General features: G+C 43.8%; 1 protein-coding gene across 1 annotated transcript in view; it reads right to left on the bottom strand.

The window, feature by feature from the left end:
- WDR33 (WD repeat domain 33) overlaps window positions 1-20,902 on the bottom strand; it is an 833,238-nt gene that overhangs the window by 219,403 nt on the left and 592,933 nt on the right. Inside the window, exon 10 of the mRNA XM_078665596.1 lies at window positions 12,737-12,815. Within this exon, the coding sequence (XP_078521722.1) occupies window positions 12,737-12,815 (79 nt within the window). The remainder of the gene's footprint in view (window positions 1-12,736; window positions 12,816-20,902) is intronic.

Raw genomic sequence — 20,902 nt, 5'->3', positions numbered from 1 at the left:
GTGTGTGTCCAGGGAGAGGAGGCCCCATATCCACTGAGAATCAGTTGATTTATGTTAAAGGAAACAGTGCAGCTGTGTACAAAGGGCATCAGGCTTGTAAAATGCCCAAGCACACCACAGGCTGTGAGTGAGAGTCAGCGTGCCACTGCTGGACACTACCTATGCTCCCAGTCACTACTTTACACTTCCAGCCCATGAACTGATCAACTGTTCTAGCTAAAGTAATGGTCTACTAAGCTGTAGTCTTTTGAGGGGGCTAGCCTGTTTGCCCGATTCTAGCAATTATCAGAAGGTACCCAATATAGCACCACCTCATGTGCAAATAAGGTTGTTTCTTACTGTAGTTTTGCAATCTCAGATTGTTGCATGCAATCTAAAAAAACAAAAGCCTCCTCTGTATCCGATGAGAACTGACCTGGACTTGCTTGAAAAGTTGCCTTAATCCAGATTTTTTCCCTGCAGATTGCACACACCTTTTTGCAAATATCACAACCTCTATTTCAAACGTCATACCTCTGAAACCTAACAATACCTAAACTCCTGAAGTTCGTCTGCCACCCACTTGCAAAAATTCACATACCCTCCTCCTACCGAAGAGCACACTTAACTCCTATTAATTTAATCCATTACGTAGACCGGAGCAAATGCAAAATAATTGTTTCCATTAGAGCACCAAACTAATCCAAATACCGAACTATAACCACTGAAAGAGCACTCGCTTGGGATCCGAAGCACCATGCTACTTGGCATAAAATAGTTGAATTGCTATACTAGAGTAGAAGCGTTGTACACGTGCAATTACATAATACAATATATTACCCTCATGGCCCAAACTCAAACCATAACAGCAGTCGGGAAGAGGTAGTTTATGTAGGCTTTATTATAATTCCCTAATGCTGCTAGACACACCTAAGAAAAGACCGCTACGGATCATGTCTTCTCCAAACCTAATCAAAACTCCCATGAGAAAATGTTCCATAATGGTTGCAATACAATATAAAAAAAACAACACAAACATTCGCCCTATGCCATGTGTTATGGATAATGAAAAAAGAAGAACTGACGCAGTCGAAGAGCGGTTAAAGGCACGAGTAGTGTTAATAAGCTACAAGTATGGCAGACCGACTAGGCTACACAAGAAGGATGAAGATTGGGGTTAAGAGTCACAAAGCGCGCTCCTAAGAGCAAGATTCATATCGGATGACTGATGGTAGAGCTGGGACAAGACACAAAGGGGTAGCAGTACTGACATTCTGTACTAACGGCATGCATACTACGGTGACTACCTAGCTATCCACTACTTACACTGACAGTCCATGAATCCACCCTCACGTCCATAGCCCGACTGCCTATGTATTTAACTCATATCATTTGTCCGTAATTTTATCACTTCCGGGTCGCATAACAACCAATCGCAAGCCTGAACACATTCTGGGCGTGGTTTGTGAGTGTGAGGTGCAGCTAAAGTGTAAGACGACTTCAATGACACAGTGGGCACCCCAACCAATCCTAGTGCGCCATACAGAATTCTGAAGTACGGATTGGCTGTGGAGTCCGAACTCCCCATTGTCCGCTCCTTCTGACAGTCGACGGGTGCTAGATTAGCTTGGCGAGCGTGGAATTTGGCCGCTGCATTAGTTGAAGGAAGATAGACAGGGACCGGGTGGTGACAACAGTCTGTCTCGAGAAGGCTATGCCGGACAGGACTCCTACCGTTCTGAATGGAGGAAGGGCAATAAAATCGGAATGTGTCCTTGTTTAATGTAACTGGTACTCCTAAAGCGCTCCAAAACCTTCGGGTCCAGTTGTTCGTGTTATATAAAACAGCAAAAAAATATTAAACAAGTCAGGTCCCGGGCCGGCAGCCAATCACAGCGCGGCCCGGGGAATGACGTCATGGGGGTGTCCCGGGCCGGCAGCCAATCACAGCGCAGCCCGGGACACACGGCATCAAGGGGCGGGACTTAAAAAAAGAGTCAGAAACGCCCACGATTCGCGTTCTGACCGGGAGAAAGTGATTGACACTGATGTCTTCCAATGGCTAGCCTCCATTTATGGAGCTAGCCAATGGAAGACAGAGGCGGGACCAAAGCCCCATATGTAGGACATAAGATTTCGCCCTGGGCAGAGCACCGGCTTCGCAGGTGCTACGGCCAGGTCGAAACCTAAAAATGATGCTGTCCCCTGTATGTAACCTAGTACGTTACAGTGCTTAGGGGGCCATCCTCAAAACGTGAAATGTGGAGATGCATTCCGACCGTACTTCTTTATGCACTCTAGATTCCTCTGATAGAGTGAACTCAGCCTCTTAGTGCGTTTGTTTGCCATCTAGTACCAGTGGCTTTCTGTTTGGGCTCTAACTGGATTGGTGCAATACAACACCAGGGAGAGATTAAACTAGTCAGACCTTGGGAAGATGCACTGCTCACAGAATGAAAAAAAACCTTTCAATTTAAAAAAAGCATAAGCCTTGGTTGGCTCGGCCTTCTTGCTCTGTCCACAGCTCCCTAGAGCCATCAACTTCCAAATAATTTAGACATGGAGAAGACACAGTAAATCAGCACTGAACAGACACATTGCCAGAACACAGGCATTTGCTGGTTGTTTTTCTCCTTCAAATTGTATACAAGTCTGTATTTCTGGTGCTCCTTGCTGAGCATTTCCCGGTTACAGTACTGCAGACTTCAATGGTGAATGTAAATCCCAACAACACCAGCTCATACTATTAAAGTGCCACCTCTACCTAGTGAGACCTGGAGGTCTGGAAACTTCAAACCCCCGGAATGACATCTGGAGTCCTTTGATGGAGCTCTTTTACCTTGATGTATTCCAAACCTTAATCTGGAAATGTCTGAACCACTTTATGGTGCTCAAGATACTATTTGAATTTGCAGTTGGTCCCTAGCCCTGAAGTGCACTTCCCAATGGAGATCGGTGAAGCTTTAGTGCCACTAGATTCCCCTTCCCTTGCGATTGACCCAATCTACTGAAAGTTTATGTTGGTGACCACTAGCTTCTGAATACGAGCCAGCCAAGATAGGTATCATTAGGGGAAGTCATACAGGTATTGACCTGCTGCAAAATCTTTCATACATCACAAAACCTAGAGATAAGTTGGAACAATAATCCACTAAGGACACTGGTTATGTGGCCCCTAATAGCAAATACAATGGACTACAAGTCTCTTATCACACTGAAATCACCAGCATTGACTACAATGTCAGGAATCTTCCATGTATTAAGGGTTTTGGGAGCTAGGATAATGCTTCTTTTAATTTGAGACGAAGAAGCTGTTGCTTCAGCCCACTGAGTTATTCAGTGTTTAACTCAGACTACAGAACAAAATGCCAGACATTTTAGATATAATAGGCTGACATTGGTTTAGCAAGGTTATAATGCACGATATTATTCTCAGAATAAGCTGTTCATGCTGCTTGTTTTTAAGAAGTTTTTCTTTCCGTTATAATCATTACAAGGCTAGAAGACAGAACAAGATATCATGGTCAGCGCATTGAGACCCTTACGGGTGAGTAGTCGCACTTTATAAAAAAACTGATTGATTGATGGTGCTTATGTTGTCCGCTCATCGGCAGCTTCTAACATCTAGACATATCATTACATCAGAGCTGTATCTCTAACACAGTGGTATATTATATAACCTGTGCCCTGTCCTATTGGAGGTCAGGTAGAAGCATTCTGGTCTACACTGTCCAGGGACCAAGTGCTGTGTTGGGCATTCAGCCCTGTGAACACTGATCTTCCATCCTGCAGAGAGGAATTGTCAAATCACTTCAAGCCAATCGCCTGTCCAAGTTATCCAGATATGGGGGCTCGGACTAGCCTAAGAGATAATGCAAAGGGGTACACCATCTATGCTCTCAGAGTAAGGGTAGAGATAGGTAGAAATACAGCTTTAGCACTAATAGTGCAATGGTTGAAATGTTCATTTTTTTTATCATGTTCATTATGCTGGTTACTTTGCTTTGTTTATCTGCCTAATAATCACAGCGTATACTTTCTATGCAAGATTACGATAGTTTCAATAAATGTTTTGAAAACCCTTTGTATCTTTGTGTTTTACCATAGGCATGCATAAGTGAACAACAAAAGGGGTATGATCTGATTCCACAATTTCCTAGGGGATCAGAGTATCATGTTTGAGGTTGCTGATATCTGATACCCTGGTTTGCTAAGGGGTTCATGTGAGGCACTGTGAGCTGGTCAGGAATTGGGTAGACAGTTTCTGATGGTGTAGAGGGACTCAGTCCCTGCATTCTGAAGTTCTGTTGTCTAAATATGCAGCCCTACATTTTAAAGTAGGAACTATATAACATGACGCCACCAACGTTCTTAGGTCAGGTACTTATTTAACGGGTCTCCTGAGTAGTACTTGTTAGTGCCCAAGGTACCCTATTCACCTTCATACGGAGAGGTCTGTGTTAGGATTAAATCCTACCTAGCATTTTAGAAAGCACCTCCCTTTTGTCTGATGGCTGTTCAAGCTTGAACTTGCAAAGGATACCCCACTTTAGTAATTCCCTCTGTGAATTCCATTTTTTAAATTGCACTAGCAATTAATATTCCTGCAAATTGCAGACCTGCTGTTACAGCACATTTAAATTTACATGGGTTAGACAATATGGGTAGAGATGTCACCTTCGTGGTGAAGGCCCACACAGCCTATAGAACTGAAGCGGTCTATTCATGGGTCACTTTTCTAGCAAATGGTGCTAACACATGTACATATCACAAATGCGCTGAAGCAGCCCTACCAGGTGCTTACAGACCATACCAACTGTTAGGAATACCATTAACATGTCAGGATCAAAACTGATTTCATGGCACCCTACTACATGTACTAAACAAAATACAAATAGGTTCTCTCAGCAATTAATGGGCACATGGCCAGCTTAAGCTGGATACACACCATACCCAACATTGGGCCTGCTAAATGCGGGTGAACTACGCACCCTCCATAAGAGTCTCATGATATTCAATAGACGACTAACTCAGTATGTTATGCGAAAAATAACTACTGCCCCAGCAAGGGCTGTGTAAGCTGTCCAGCCACAGTTAGCTGTGCAAGCAAATAGTCCTGTAACTTTTAATGCAATTATGAATAAGATTTCCAACAGACTGGAGGAAATTCTGTTCTGGATAGCACAATAGACCAATCAGCTTGAGGCAGTGTTCCAGAAGGGACCCAAGGATAAACATAGAATTCTCACCATGTGCTTGTCACTTGGGATGGTACCACAAATTGGAAACTGTGCCACACAGGGTACAGTCTTTGCTGCACTTTATACCTTAATACACCATCTCTGGCAGATTTTACTGAGGTACTAAAACTAATCGCAAATGAGTACATGATTGCCCTTCCCCTGGATTTGGGGATTAAATTAATTGACAACTTTGCCACAGTTTCCTCAATTATATTAGCCAATATTAAAGGAGAAGCAGCAGCACTGGCTATACGTCAATGGGTCACACAAGCTGCAGTCGAAGACCAAAAGATCGAGCTATCAAAAACAAATGAGTACACCTTTACATCCATAGGTCGAGATAATCTGGGAGCCAGACCAAATAAGCAACAGGTTGGCAAAGGTAGTTCTGAAAAATTTGACAGACCTTAAATATGAGATTACACAATTTTCCCCTATGTTTCCAACACATAATGGACATCCGAACATACACAAATACTTAGATCACTAAAGACGGACATGCTTGCATCATGACGCTTACATGCTTGTCAACAAAACAAACATTGTCATTCATATATTAGAGGGGAACATTGACTTTACATATGTCACATGTAATAAAGGTGACAGTGCATATAAATTCACTTATATTCTAATGTAGAAATAAGTTTTGCGTTCACTCACAAAAATACTGACTGCAGTTCAGATGTCGGTCATAAAGGAAATACCACTGGCTCTAGGGAAACAAAAAATGTCATTACTCCTGTCCCAGCCTTAGAGGCTGTAACCAAGGCCTGAGTTCCTAACGCGAAAGCCTTGCACCCTTGTCGGATACAATGGGCCACTTCCCTGACGGCAACTGAGGTAGATTATGTCGTTGGCCCCATATTTACGGACTTAAAAATGTCTCCAATATGAACATGAATACCTTGTGCCCAGTAGATATTTCCTTACAACAGTATAAACATGTATATATACTGATGGTTCAGCTTAGACTGCCTCAGGCACAAAACACCAATACTCATCGGCTTGTACCGCAGTACACAGTGTCCATGATCGATGGACAATTCCATCCTCAAAAAGCTTACAAGCAGTCCTTAGGAGACTGCACTGCACAAGTTGCTGAACTGAAAGCTTTGATACTGACACTAGAAAATACAAATTCTGAATCCCCCACACTTCTAGTGTGTAATTCGTATTATTGTGCCCATTCTTAAAGTAAACACTTACTTTCACTACTGCCGCCAAAATGGATTCAGAGACTCGAAGGGAAATACTATAATGCATACACTGCTTTGGGGAATAGTGGCAGACCGTAAAGACTGTTTGTCAAAGACTCATGTAATACATACATTGAGTCATCAGCGTGTTGGAATACCAGTTGGAAATTCTTTAGCAGATGATGCTGGAAATCTGCAGTTAAGATTGTAACAGAAGCTGTGATTACTCATTCTCAAACGAGGGTAAAGAAATAATGGCTGCCATCAATGCCTCCTGGAACGACATCCCTTTAACTAAAAAATATAAAGCAAAAGGTATCAATCACTTAAGTGACCAAAATTTTCCTTTTGCAACTATCCCTGGCTTGGTGTGATTCCCAACCAAGACCGCAAGCTAGAACAAGTTATAGCTGCCCATGAGGGTACAGAATCTGCCTATGCTGGTGTGGCGGCAACAATTTAATTACTACAGAAACACCCTTGGAGGCATGGCCTGTATACGCAGGCGGAGCAGTGTGTCCTTAGTTGTGATATTTGCCAACAAATTAAAGGATCCACTATTGCTCACCCACCACACACATCCCTCTTAATTAAAAAATGCTCCAATGCGTGTACCTAGATCACTGTGATCCTCTAAATTCTGATTATGCGTTTAAATGTATTCTACTTTCTGTAGTTTCTTGCTCTAGTTTCCTCTGGGTGTGGTCACAACGATCAGCTGATACTTGTATCGTTATTAAAGATATGCAAGTCTTCATTGGGACATATACTGCAGCTGCATTCCACTCGCACCAGGGCCCTGCTTTTGCTTCCAAGGCTTCCAGGAATACAATGGCAACCCTTGCCGTAACTGTGCATTATTCTTTGCCTTCTCTTCCAGAGGGGCTTTATCTTGCCCTTCGTCAGGGGCAACTCTACAAAATGAAAACTACTTGTTAACAGCTGTTACTCAGAAGGTAGTTTTTCTGTATCAAAGAAACTGGTTCTTGATAAAACCCCTTATCTCCACTGAACCAATAAACTAAATCAAAACCCTTAGTGCGCGCTAGCCAAATAATAATAAACAAGGAACATTCCACAATAGTGTTAACTATTCTCTTAAAAGCGTCTTTTCATGTGAGCTTATTGATGTTCTATAACATAAATGATTAACAACGTGATACTTATGCCCATTACAATAAACTTGCTGAACATCTTGTGAATCAAAATGGGCTGAACAAATTTGAAACCGCAACCATGGGTCTGCCAGAAGATCTCTTTAACAGGTTACAAATTGTTCAAAAAGAGGAGGCCAGACCCTAGAACCCGTCTGTCCCCACATCTTTATGCACTTCACTGGCTGCCCGTGAAAAAGATGATTCAATTTAAAACACTTCATGAAGTGGGCACAGTATATCTTAAGAAGAGGCATTCTATTTATGCTTTTGGCTGTTGGTGACCTTTCTTCTGATTCCTCTAACACTTACATACATCGCAGACATAACTTTTTCTTTGGCTGGAACACACTTATCTGGTGCCTCTCCTTGGCTTTACCTGTGGAAAGCCATTTCATTGTTTTTTCAGCTTCTTTTGGATTGGATATGTGACTGTTTTCTTATTTCTGATAAATGAATATTACCATCAAGAACCCTCTCCTGCTTCACTGGTGGTCAAGGTGCTCAAACCTCATTAGTCTTCACACAAAGTACGACAAGACCTGTCCCGTATGAACATTCCAGCTTTTCTGGAACTCGATGGAATTTTTAGGGATAAGGTCCCATATGATATATTTGGTCCTACAGAGTTCTCTGCAGATTCCTTATGTATTTAAGGTAGGAATGGGTGATATAATTACACCGGAGTTTGTTTCTGATGATTGAGATGTAAAGAAGGGGAGAGGAGTTAGCCTAACGGGATCTGGTTCGAGTCTCGGTAACGACGCCAAACCTCCTGTGATTCTGGGCAAATCACTTAATCTCCCCGTGCCTAAAAATGAAAGTGTGTGTCCTCATGTAAAAAACCTAACTTGTGCTATGTAAAGCGCTCTGATACCTGATTCGGTTCGTGTTTAGTTCGCGCTATATAAAACTCTAAAAAAAAAAAAAAAAAAAAAAAAAAAAAAAAAGAATGTCTCTTTAATGGTCAAGTGATCTAACGTATCTCTGTGCGACCGCAGTAATCCCGTCCTGGAATTTTCACAATTGCCTCATTGCTTACCCCCTGCTACAACGCTTGGCTAAAATTCCCTCAGGCATGTGATTTTTACATTTTGATGATGATCCCAATATTGTATCTACGGTATTGAAACGTTGTCGACCCAATATGCACCGGAAAATGCAATTGAATTAATTACTGATGCGTAACGGTGTCCCTACATATGGTTTGCTTGTTGCATTTCTTTATACAAGTTACAAGCATGTTTTGTCCTGCCAGAGCCTTTTTCTGAATTTGTGAATTTCAGTTCATCTATGTCTCTGTTATATATGCTGCGTTGGACGCAGGATTGTGGCCCACTTTATTCTTGTGTTTTATGTGATTTGATACATTAGTACATTTTCTGTCCGGCTGGACAGCTTTAAAATAGCACTGATTTCAGGCCTATATTTGTTGTTTTCTGTGTGAATCTCCACTGTCAGGGACTATTTTGTAATTGTAACGTACCACTACCCAAGGTCCCTGACCATTACAATTGGGTTCCGTTGTTAATTAAACATGCAATGCAATCAGGGCCACCTACGGATATAAATCTGCTAGGGAGTCTGATGAGGACCAATTTCTGTGGTGGTCCCATGGGAATGACCGCTTCAGGATGCATTCTATAAGCCATCTCTCTCCTTGGATATGGATGCTTAGGCTCCTGAGTTCATGGACCTGGGCGCTCTAAAGACAGGTGCACTGAAGGAGAACACGCTTTCAGCATGACTGATGATAAAATTGATTCTTTGGAACTGATCAATCAGGCCACTGTAAAAATATCGTCGGCGGATGCTGAATCCATCTTGGATTCTTTTAACACTGATTTTGGAAGACATCTTGGGAGCATTCTTGGAATTTTTATTATGCCATTGTTATTATAAATAGTTTTTAAAGTATAGTGGTTTTAAATTTTAGTTGGCTTTTTAAAAATGATTTCTGTTTGCTTAGCTTGTGAACGGGACCATTTATGACCAAATAGTTTGCTCCTTTTCACTATGTAGAAGCTGAGTCGTGTAATGGCCAAGCGGAGGGTGTGGTGATTTTACTCCTGAACTCACTCTAGTTCCCCACTTAGTTTTTACATTTTAGTCTTTTTAGCCCGACATCGTTTTACAAGGTTATGTTTTACATGTTCTTACGTGCACAATATTATTCTGAGAATACGCTGTACATTCTTGTTTTTAGGAAGCCGTTCTATTAGTTTTAATCTGTACAATCAGTACAAGGCTAGAACACAAAACTACATCAAGGTGCTTGTGTTGTCCACTCGGCGACAGCTTTTAACATTTAGACTTATTACATCAGAATTTTATCTCTAAAACAGTTTAGTATATACTGTGCCCTGGCCTATTGAAGGTCAGAGGAGCATTCCCGTCGACACCATCTGAGGACACATTGCTGTGTTTGGCATGCAGCTGTGCAAACACTGAGCTGCCATCCTTCAGAGTAGGATTGCCAATTCACTTCAGGACGATCCCCTGGTGACGTTATCCAGGTATGGGGCTCGGACCAGTTTCAGAGATCGTGCAGATAGTACGCCCACTATGCTCTCAGAGTAAGGGTAGTGATAAATAGTAATTCAAGATGGCACTAATAGTGCTGTGGTTGGAATGTTCATTCTTATTGACCATGTTCATAATGCTGGTTACCTTGCTTTGTTTTATCTGCCTAATAATCGCAGTGCATTCTTTCTATGCAAAATTTTGATAGTTTCAATGAATTCATTAAAAACACTCTTCGGTTTCCTCAGTTCCCTAAGGGATCAGTGTGACATGTTTGAGGTTGCCAAAATCATCTGATTCCCTTGTTTGACTAGGGATTCAGGTGAGGTACTGTGAGCTAGTCAGAAATGGGGCAGACAGTTTGACGGAGTAGATGGACTTAGTCCCTGCATTCTGAAGTTCTGTCATCCTAATTCACAGTGCCAAATTTTCTAGTGGGAACCGTGTAACATCTGTGGCTACACAGAGATAAATTATAGCGATAACTGGATCAGCAGTTTGTAGACCGTCCTCGAACGTGTGATTGTGACTGTTTGCAAATACAAACTTAAACAATACAGGCACTCCCACTGAACGAAGAAGGGTTTTCTCCTGTGGCCGTTTTCAGGTCTGAAAAATCAAACCTGCATGTGCCTAAAATTATTCAGGTCCAAGGATGCAATTAATTTTGTATGCTGGCTTCAAAAGAGAAATTTCTGTTACAGTCGCCAATACAGATAGTGGGGCTCAGTGTTCTGCAAAAAAAAAAAAAAAAAAAAAAAAAAAAATATTACATATGGGGCAAAGTGGGCACATGCGGAACTCAGGCTTAGGTGGGTGTGCCCTAAAGAGTCCCTCAGAGTTAAAAAAAGAATAGTAGTAGATACAAATTTGTATGATGCACTGGGTCTCCAAATTCAGCTAGGAGTTAGTGGACTCTGTACAGAGTTCCCCGCAAATATAAAATTCATGGTTATACAATGGGTCCTCCTCTTAGTTTGCAGCCCCTCTACAGAGATTGAGGACTGAACATGTACAAACATACACACACTAACTTATTGGTAACATACTTAAAAATGTATTAAGCATTACACCTCAATAGACGAAATAATGCTACTACAGATTAAAAATCAATATTGGATTCAACAAATCAATAATATGATATAAACAGAAAAAACTAAGAGGATCAAAAATCTTAGAGTAATTAATGTGAAATAATCACAGGGGCCCTGCCAAAAGGCAACAGTTGAAAGAAAAAAAAAAGTTAATACCTAGAGGGTAAATGCTATAAGGAATATGCTACTTACCAGTATGCATCTGTTCTTGGCATAGAGGGCTGCAGAGTGGTACATTTATGAATAGATAGTTTTTTTCCGCCATCGGGTTCGGATGAGGATCGAAGCGCTCCGGATCGACTTCGACAAAGAACGTTATATTCGGCGCGTATTCCCTTTCCAATTCGACGGTATTGCTATCGAACGCGGCTACACTTCCATTTCGCCGCGTTTCGACGTCAACAACAAGATTTCCAACTGCTACGTCGACGAGACCAAAAGGCCCATCTCGACGTAGTCCAGCCCGGAGTCCATGGAAAGGACTCCATTCAAAAAATGCCCAACGTGTGGTGCTAAGTTTCCACACAAGGACCTACACGAGGTGTGCAACCTCTGCTTGTCCCCTGAACACGAATCCAGGGACTGTGAAGCCTGCGCGGCATTCTCCTCCAAGTCGACGATTAGAAACCGTCGAGCCCGAAGACACGAGGTATCGAGAATGCAGTCGCAGACAATCCCGGAGCTGTTCGAGGACCAGCACCCCGAAGAGGAGGAAGAAGAGGAGGACGAGGCGGGGTCAGAAGCGGACGAGTCCGACGTCGAGGAAATCGACGCTCAACAAACCGTGAGTGACGACGTCCCTTCACCAAAGAACAGACCCCGCACGGTGTCGACCCCGCCTTCGAGCCCGGCCAGACAACCGAAAAAAGTTTCAGACGCCCCGCCTTCGGGCCCGGCAACGAAACCGAAACCGAAACACTTGGCCTCCCAACGGTCGAAATCGCTGGGACCTTACATGTAAATAGTCATGTTCTTGTTTAGTTATACAGCACTTGCTGGACATTTTGTTTATTGAGGTTTATGTGAAGTGACATGCTGTATTTGGGTTTTCCTCCCTGTTAATTTCTAAACTACACACTTTTCTATCACAAGATCGATATGTGCCCAAGGGAGTAACTTATGCAATAATATCAGGGCCCTCTTAGCACCAGCAATAAGCGCTGGCACAGCATACTACCTCGCAATCATGGAAACCCATGAAAAGCCTCACACATAGTAGGTAAATGAGGTACATGTTCTTAATGCTAGAACCTGACAGCTGCAGACATTAGCTGTCTTGATGAAATAATCCATATTCTTGAAGGATGTGTGTGTAGTTGTACCTGGAAATCAAACAAATTAATAATCAAGTGATTTACAAGTGATTTACTATCTATAGTTTATTATGAACTTAGGCTATAAAAAAGCAGTTGATAACAGGAAAGTGTTTAAAAGGTAAGATATTTGTTCAAACAGCTCATCCAGTTCTGTAAGAAAGCTGATCTAATACATATGTGCAGTACAATGATATAGAAAGCAACATGCATAAATAAAAGGCGAGTACATACCCAACATGCCAGAAAAGCAATGAGCCATCTGAACCACCACTTGCAAAAAGGCCTTCGTGCACAGGGTGCCAGGCAACAGCTGAAAGAGAATATACTGCAAGTCAGAACGACTATAGTACTCATCATTCAATGTAAAAGTCACATCTTAAGAAGATTTACTATTTCAGTTATCGATCAATAACTACAGTAACCTCCAAATGCTGAGCTGGCAGACTACTCAAACACCCATCTTTAGTAATACCATTACCAGTCTCTCTAACATAGTTAAAATATTTCTAGAAAAGTCACTGCTGGATGACTGTTCTATCACAAAACTGACAATATAAAGTTCACTAAACATAATAATAATAAAGGAACATAGGATGCACTGAATGTACAGCTTGAAAAATTGAGGCGAAGATACTGCATTCCTTCTTTTGCCCTCCGGTACAATCCATGTGGAAATAGCGCAAGTTAAGCAGTGCCTTACGAGGTATAATGAGACTCTGCAATGGGTGCAACCACCACCTCTGAGGATCGCACGTTGTGAATTAGACACTGCACGCAATGAGCATGCAGTCGCCAGGCGACAAGAGAAATGCGGCACATTCGATGAAGTGGACCACCTTGAATCCTGCAACTGGTGAATCTGCTCACCAACAAGACGCTTATGCCTGCCTGGGTCCCTGCAGTGCAGGAACTACTTTGCCGTAGATCCTGGCAACGTCCCGAGCTCTGCATTAAGCACTCTGCATCAGGCACAAGTCTGTAGTTCCAAGCTCACACCAGCGCTGTCCAGCATTTAGCAGACGATGTGGGCACTTAGATGGCACCGCTCTCCAGATGTCAGCAGTAGATGGTGTGGGCCCCTCGTAGGAAATCTTTGATGCCCCTGAGACCTCCGACAGAACGGAAGACCAGCCAACTGGTCCTTGGGAGACAGTTTAGGGTGCCACATATCAGCAGGTAGTCGGCCCAGGCCAGTCACTATTCAGGAAGGCACGCAGTCCTTTCCATGGGCAGTTATCCCCCATATGCACAACTGAGTCCTCTGGCAATGTGCACCACACAGTGCCATTTCTCTGGTTCTGCTCCTCTACTAGCGGATGTCCCTGGGCAGTAGGTTGGCACTGGGTCGGTATGTCCGTTAAGCCTTTGAAGTTGGGGTGAAAGGTTTAACGGGTATTCCTTTGAAACGCAGATGTGCCTCCTAAATTCTCCATCTTGTCTGTCCTGAGGCCGTGGAATGCAGATTTCTATCTTTATGGGAGACTTTATCTGGCCCCAGAGGCCAGGTGTCAATTTCTGCCCCTATATATTCGGCCAGGCCCACACATTGCAGAGGTCGCCTATCTCAAGTGCATGCCAATTGCTTATAACTATTGCTGGGGAATGCCCAGATGTTCTGGTTTGGCCTTTGTTGTTGACTGGTGGCAAGCACCATGGTACACAGAGTTTGATGCCTAAGAATGTCCACTTTTCATACGTGGCATTTCCACACAAGATATGCCAAGCTGACCATTACAATTGAAAGGGGGTTGGCCTGGCAAATCCATTGATCGGAAACATCATACATACTGTCTAGATCTGCAGTAAAACGCAGGACTATTAGCAAAATAGATTACAGGAGTTGGGAAAAGTCCTGGACTAAGGGCTGTCCCCTATTTGTGATACTTGGGACCCCAAATGTCAGATTTGCCAAGACAGAAGCTATAATATTTTGTACACTAGCACTGGTAGTAGCGTGAAGAGATGTATCAAGCCCAACATGGGCAAGCTCTGGAATAGGTACACATAGTCTAAATGTTATGTGTATAATGTAAGTTTAATAACCTGCAAGCTCACTTAGGCAATTTGTTGCAAACTGATTTATTTCTGGTAGTGGACTTATGTTAATGCTACAACAACACAGGAATATATATTCACTGAAAAAACACAGGTTTCAGGGACGTTATAGTTAGTTGGACATTTCACTCGTACAAAACCAGTGAAATTCGGCCGTTATAGTTAGTTCAGATAACTCGCGCCCCTGCAATGCACTGCTGATGATGTCACATATTACATAATTCATGACCTGGTCAGTGACATCACTGATGACTTCTCAAATGACATCACTATTGACATCATGCACATGATAATCTGATGCACCTCCTCACACCCTAACATAACCTTCCATATACCCACTCTAAAACACAGACTACCATTTTCGAAACCAAGGACACACCAACACCAGTTACTACATACTCACTCATTGATTTCTAGGTCTACACACACATCCACTCATTCACCCATACAGTCACTCATACATGCAGTCACTCATCAATCCACACTATCATATGCACTCATACACCTATACAGTCACACACCGCCACTCACCCAGTTACTTGCACACCTAGTCAGTCATGTAAAAAATCACACTCCCATTTACTCACCTATACAGTTATTCACACACACCACCTCACCTATTCCTACAGATACTCACACATACTCTCACATATTCACTGACAAGCACACACTCATCCATACAGCCACTCTCACTATCACTCACTCTGTCATTTATATACTCCAACACTGACATATACTGCCTTTCACATATGTAGTTACGCACACATATACCACTGAGACATCCATTCACTCACCAACATAGTCATATGCATACTCACTCACCCATACAGCCCTTCACAGACACACTCTTGAACCCAAACACCCAGTGTATCACCCACTCACACATCTATGCACAAAGTCACCCACCCAAACACTCAGGCACCCAAATAGATACTCAGGCAACCAATCAATAACCCATATAGACACTCATGTAGCTACTCACCAACCCATGCATCAGCTTACACAACAGACGCACTGATACAGACATTCACACAGTTTAGTCACTAACCCATGCATTCACTAAGACACATTTAATCACTCACTTATACAGTCACACACCTACTAAATCCTCCATCCAGACACTTATACACCCACTCATTCTTCAATACACCTTGGCATATATATAAATAAACCTATTTAAACTTTATAGAAATCCACAGTCACTGGATGATGCCATCTGAGATGTCATCAGTGATGTCACTGACCTGGTCATGAATGATGTAATATGTGACGTCATCAGCAGTGCATTGTGTGGTCGCGAGTTAAAGTTAGCTGAACTAACTATAATGGCCAAATTTCACTGGTTTTATATGAGTGAAATGTCCAAATGACTAACGTGCCTGAAACCTATGGTTTTTTAAGTGAATTTCAAAGGTTTTTTAAATCCTAATTTCGAACTATAACATCCCTGAAACCTATGTTTTTTTCCATAAATTTCAAAGGTTTTTTAAATGCTAATTTCTAAGTATAACGTCCCTGAACCCAATTGTTTTTTCAGTGAATTTCAAAGGTTTTTTAAATGCTAAGGTCTAACTAGAACGTCCCTGAAACCGATGGCTTTTTCAGTGAATTTCAAAGGTTTTTAAAATGCTAATTTCTAATATAACCAAGCTTTAGAAAAAAAAGATGAACTGTTTTTGATTGAAGTCGCGCACCCATCGTGACTTAAGAAACCGTGCACCCATTGCGTTCACACTAGGGGGCAGCACGGAGAGTCGCGCACCCATTGTGTTCACATTAGGGGTCGTGCTGAGAGCCGCGCACCCATCGCATTCACACTAAGGGGCCACACTGAGAGCCGCGCACCCATCGCATTCACACTAGGTGGCCGCGCACCCATCGCGTTCAAACTAGGAGGCCGCACTGAGCACCGCGGTAGGGTCGAGACTTCAAACTTTGTCGAAAAAAAATCTGTCCACTTCTATTAATTTATATTCACCCGGGGGACCCCAACCCGCCGGGAAATGCCCAATTCTTTTATTATTGTTTTTTTTTAAGGGGGGTGGCTGCAAGCCCCCCTCCCCCAGGCCATTTTTGGCCCGGGACCCCATCCCCCAGGCATGTCCAAATGTTAAATAATGGAGAGGGGCAGAGTGCCCCCTTTCCGGGCCATTTTTAGCCCCGGGTAACCCACCCCCGGGATATTACAAATTCTTTTATTTATTTATTTTTTAAGGGAGAAGGGCCACGTAGCCCCCCTCCCGGGCCATTTTTTGCCCCAAGGACCCCATCCCCTGGGGCATGCCCAAATGTTTATTTTTTTTAATACGGAGAGGGGCCGAGTGGCCCTCCCCCCGGGCCATTTTTGGCCCCGGGGACCCCATCCACTGGGGCATGGCCTCTCATTGGGGACCGTGGGGGGAGCCCCAATGCCCCCACAGTCCTGCTGGCTACCCGCCTCCTGCGGGAGCTGGCATTGCTTTTGAACAAGGGGAGCTGCAGACATTCAGCTCCCCTTGCTCTAAAGCAACATAGCTGCCAAGGTTTCAGATTGCAATGTGTGACATTTTCATAATATCAGTGCAATTATGAGTGACCTTTCCACAAATATGAGTGACGCTTTCTCGCAAGCAAATCAAGTAATGAAGGCAAGGGAAACAAATATCAGAAATCACACCCATTTGAGCATAGCTGCTAATGTTTTTGAATGCTAATGTGTGACATTTTCATAGATTCAGTGGATTTATGAGAGACATTCAGCGACTGAGTGACACTTAAACCAACACTTTCTTCCAACCAAAATCATACAAGGAGGTCCATGGAAACAGACAAATATCCGGTTGTGCAACAAGAAAGTCAAACTCTGCAGCGGGTGCTTTTAAAGCTATTTAATTTCTAAATAATCAGCACCCTCTACCCCAATCTCAGCTCCAGGTGCGGCTGAACCACAAGGAAAAAATGGATTTCTGTGACAAAAGCAGCAACTCACTGAGCTATCCACATACAATACGGTTCTGTAATATGCTGGTAGACTTTCTTCATAGGAGTGTGTGACATCGTGGGTCCACCCAAGAGAAGTGCGGGCTCGATGTCGAATCGTGGGTCGCTAACCCCCCTCTGCAGCTCTTGTTTTTTCCCCCGACAGGACCCGTGGACTACTGATCCCAGAAGCCCCTACTGCACTCTCTGGAGGAAGGCATCGGCGAATGGGGAATCCCGAAAGACGTGACTCCGACCCTTGATGTCACCTCCTATGGAGTTTTAAGCAAGAGGGAATCCAGGAAGTGGGTGTGGCGCCACACCGTGGAAGATGATGAGACAGAGTAAGAGAAGCCCGTGCTGTAGGGAGGACTCTGAGCCGCCAGGAAGGAAAGAGACTGTGACACCAGGAACTCTGGTGGAGCAAGGAGGCCAACGTCCCAGCGAGTCGCCCAGCCACGCTCCTGGAGGAACGTGGCTTCTACAGGTATGCAAACGCTTCACGGGCTGGATGGGGAGGCGGGATAGCGTACTCCCATAGCTCTTGAAGCCGCGTCCTCTTTTCTTTTTTTCTTTTGGTTAACGGGCACGTTCACTTGAGCACTTCATAAAGCCAATCTGACTAGGAGTGAACCACGCGTGGTCGGGTGCCCCAACACAACCCTCCCTTGCACTTTGAGCATATCTGAAAGGAAGCCTTACCCCAGCCTTCTTATCTTTATGTTTCCTGCCATATGGACCCGGAGCCCTTGGGAAGCCGCCGCCAGTCCAGGAGAAAGCAGTTAAGAAGAGAGACTGGGAGAGAACAAAGCTCTATCTACAAAGCCGATAGTGCCCTATATTCCCCTGAAAGACTGGCAACGAGGAGAAAACATCTGTTATGGTAAATAAAAACCTCTTTGCCCCAACTTGGTGTCTGTCCCGATCCTTTACCCACGCTACAACTGGTGTCAGAAGTGGGATCTCCTACCGAATCCATCAGTACCTCAATGATGGACGCCCTCATTCAACAACTTGGGAAGGGGCAAGAGAAACTTGAATGGGCCGTAGAAAGGCAAATGACTTACGCGCAAGCGGATAGAGACGTCTTTAAGGACTCTTTTGCTGCACAGATGGAAGGACTACAACAAATGTTTGGAACACCTCAGATACCAACCCCGAGAGAGCCCCGTAGTATGCCACATGGACATGCCGGCATAGCCTTGCAAAAATATGTCCCGGGCGAGGACCTAGACGCTTTTTTGTTACATTTTGAGCGTGCTGAGAGAGCATGCGGATGGCCTAAGGACAGGCGGCCATTTTTCCTAGCGCCCCTATTAACAGGGGAGGCACAGTCAGCATACCAGGTGGCCAACGCCACGGGCAACACCCCCGAAATCAAAGATGTGATCCTAGATCACCTCGGGTTAGACGCGGAAGCCTACCGTGTCCGCTTCAGGAAGGAACGCGGACAACCCAGTGAGAATCCCAAAACTCTGTATTTTCGCCTCAAAATGGCAGCCGATAAATGGTTAAAGCCCCACTCCAGTACTAAGGAAGAGATCATGAATAGAATATACTTGGAACAGTTCCTGGAGGCTTACCATATGGCACTCAAAGGTGGCTAAGGCAGCATCCCCACCGCACCCCCGAAGAAGCTATAGAGATAGCCACGACCTTTTCGAGGGCACAGGCTTGCACCTCACCATGGGAGAGCGACAAGCAGGGCAAGACCCTCTCCACAAAACCTGAGAAGAAACCCTACACGGTGATAGAACCTCGTCGACATAAGATCGGCAAAACCGAGATCCCGTCGTTCCACGGGCCCCAGTGCTTTGAGTGCGGTGACTGGGGTCACATAGCTCGGATGGGCCCTAAACGGAAAATGAGTGACAAACCTATGGAGGTGGGCAACATCCCAAGGTCAATACTTTACACTGCTGAGATGGGACCGGCATTTCATGCAAGTGTACACGTGATTGGAAAGAGGGTTAAAGCATTGTTAGACTCCGGATGTAAACAATCTGTAATACCCAAGTCCCTGGTAAGAGCACAACAATATGTCCCGGATGCTGTGTTCCATATTAAATGCGAACATGGGGATATAAAACCTTATCCATTGGCTATCATTACCCTCATTCCTTCCCAGGGTCCTCCTTGTACAGTACGGGTTGGGGCACTAGAGGTGCTTCCAGAAGAACTCATCCTTGGAACAGACAATCCTGACTTCCTACAGCTGTTCACTCTCACCATTAGAAGGGAATCTAAGAAACCAACCAAAGGGAGGGAACGCAACCAAACCCCTTCTGACTTGACCACCACTGAGGCATGGGTTCTAGATAAAAGCTTTAGGTTTGCCCAATCCAACGACCCCACCCTTTTTAATGCATGTGAAGTAGCCCACGCGACCATGGACGCCCCTATCCAGGTTTTTTCTCGTTTTCTTATAAAAAAAGATTTGCTTTATAGACAAGGTAGCCCTGAAGATCCCAAACAACTCCTAGTACCAACATCGTTCCGGGAACAAATCTTATTTTTTTCCCTCACACATCACAACTTCGATTTAAAAAAAAATTTAATTATTTTTTGGGGGCCCTGGTGGTCCTTGTGGGACCCCCTGAGCAGGCCTAGGGGGTCAGGGTGTTCCTACTCTGTCCCCTTTTCATGTTTTTCATCCTTTTTTGCACAGTTTTCTTCTGACTCAGTAACCAAGTCACTAAATGGCTGCCAACAGTTCCTGGTTTGGAGTGTTGGCAGCAAATTAGAATGAAGCTCGTGCTCGGGAGGGTTCGCGACTCCTCCTCGGTGCTCAGATATTGATATTTTTTCTTTTTCTAATTTCTCCGAACTACTGAATAGATTAACACTGTTTAACAAAAAGGGCTCTTGCTGAATCAAGACGTACTTTTCTGCCAAATTTTGTGTAATTCAGTTCAGCAGTTCAGGCTGTAGCTTGGTCCAAAGTTTCCTATGGAAATTAACATGGGGAAAACGTGTTTTGGGACCACCCCTTTTTTCTCGGCCCCCGCTTGATGAATCACCGCAAAACTTTCAATACAGAAGCTGACCGGAGCAGGCCACTAGTTTTGAAAATGTCGCGAAGATTCGTCAAACGACGCCAAAGTTGTCCACCTCTGGAAATGCCATTATGATGTCAACAGTTTGGCTATTTCACCTCTGGCCGGCCTCTAACAAATTAGCTTTTTTAGATCACGACTAGCATAAGAATAACACACTCCAAAATCAAAACATAGTTTTTTAATCCACAGCTGGCAACAGCACCTACAGACAAGACTGAACTTATCTCAACAACTAAACCAGAGGACAATAATTACTTGTGGTTCGCCTGACTATGCTAACAATTATAAACTTATGACTGAGTTTAATAGTCTATCTTACCAGTGG

The sequence above is a fragment of the Lissotriton helveticus genome, chromosome 11 (genome assembly GCF_964261635.1).
Source record: "Lissotriton helveticus chromosome 11, aLisHel1.1, whole genome shotgun sequence".
NCBI classification, from domain to species: Eukaryota; Metazoa; Chordata; class Amphibia; order Caudata; family Salamandridae; genus Lissotriton; species Lissotriton helveticus.
Note: the sequence above shows the minus strand (reverse complement) of the source record. Positions and strands in the feature narration are given on the sequence as shown.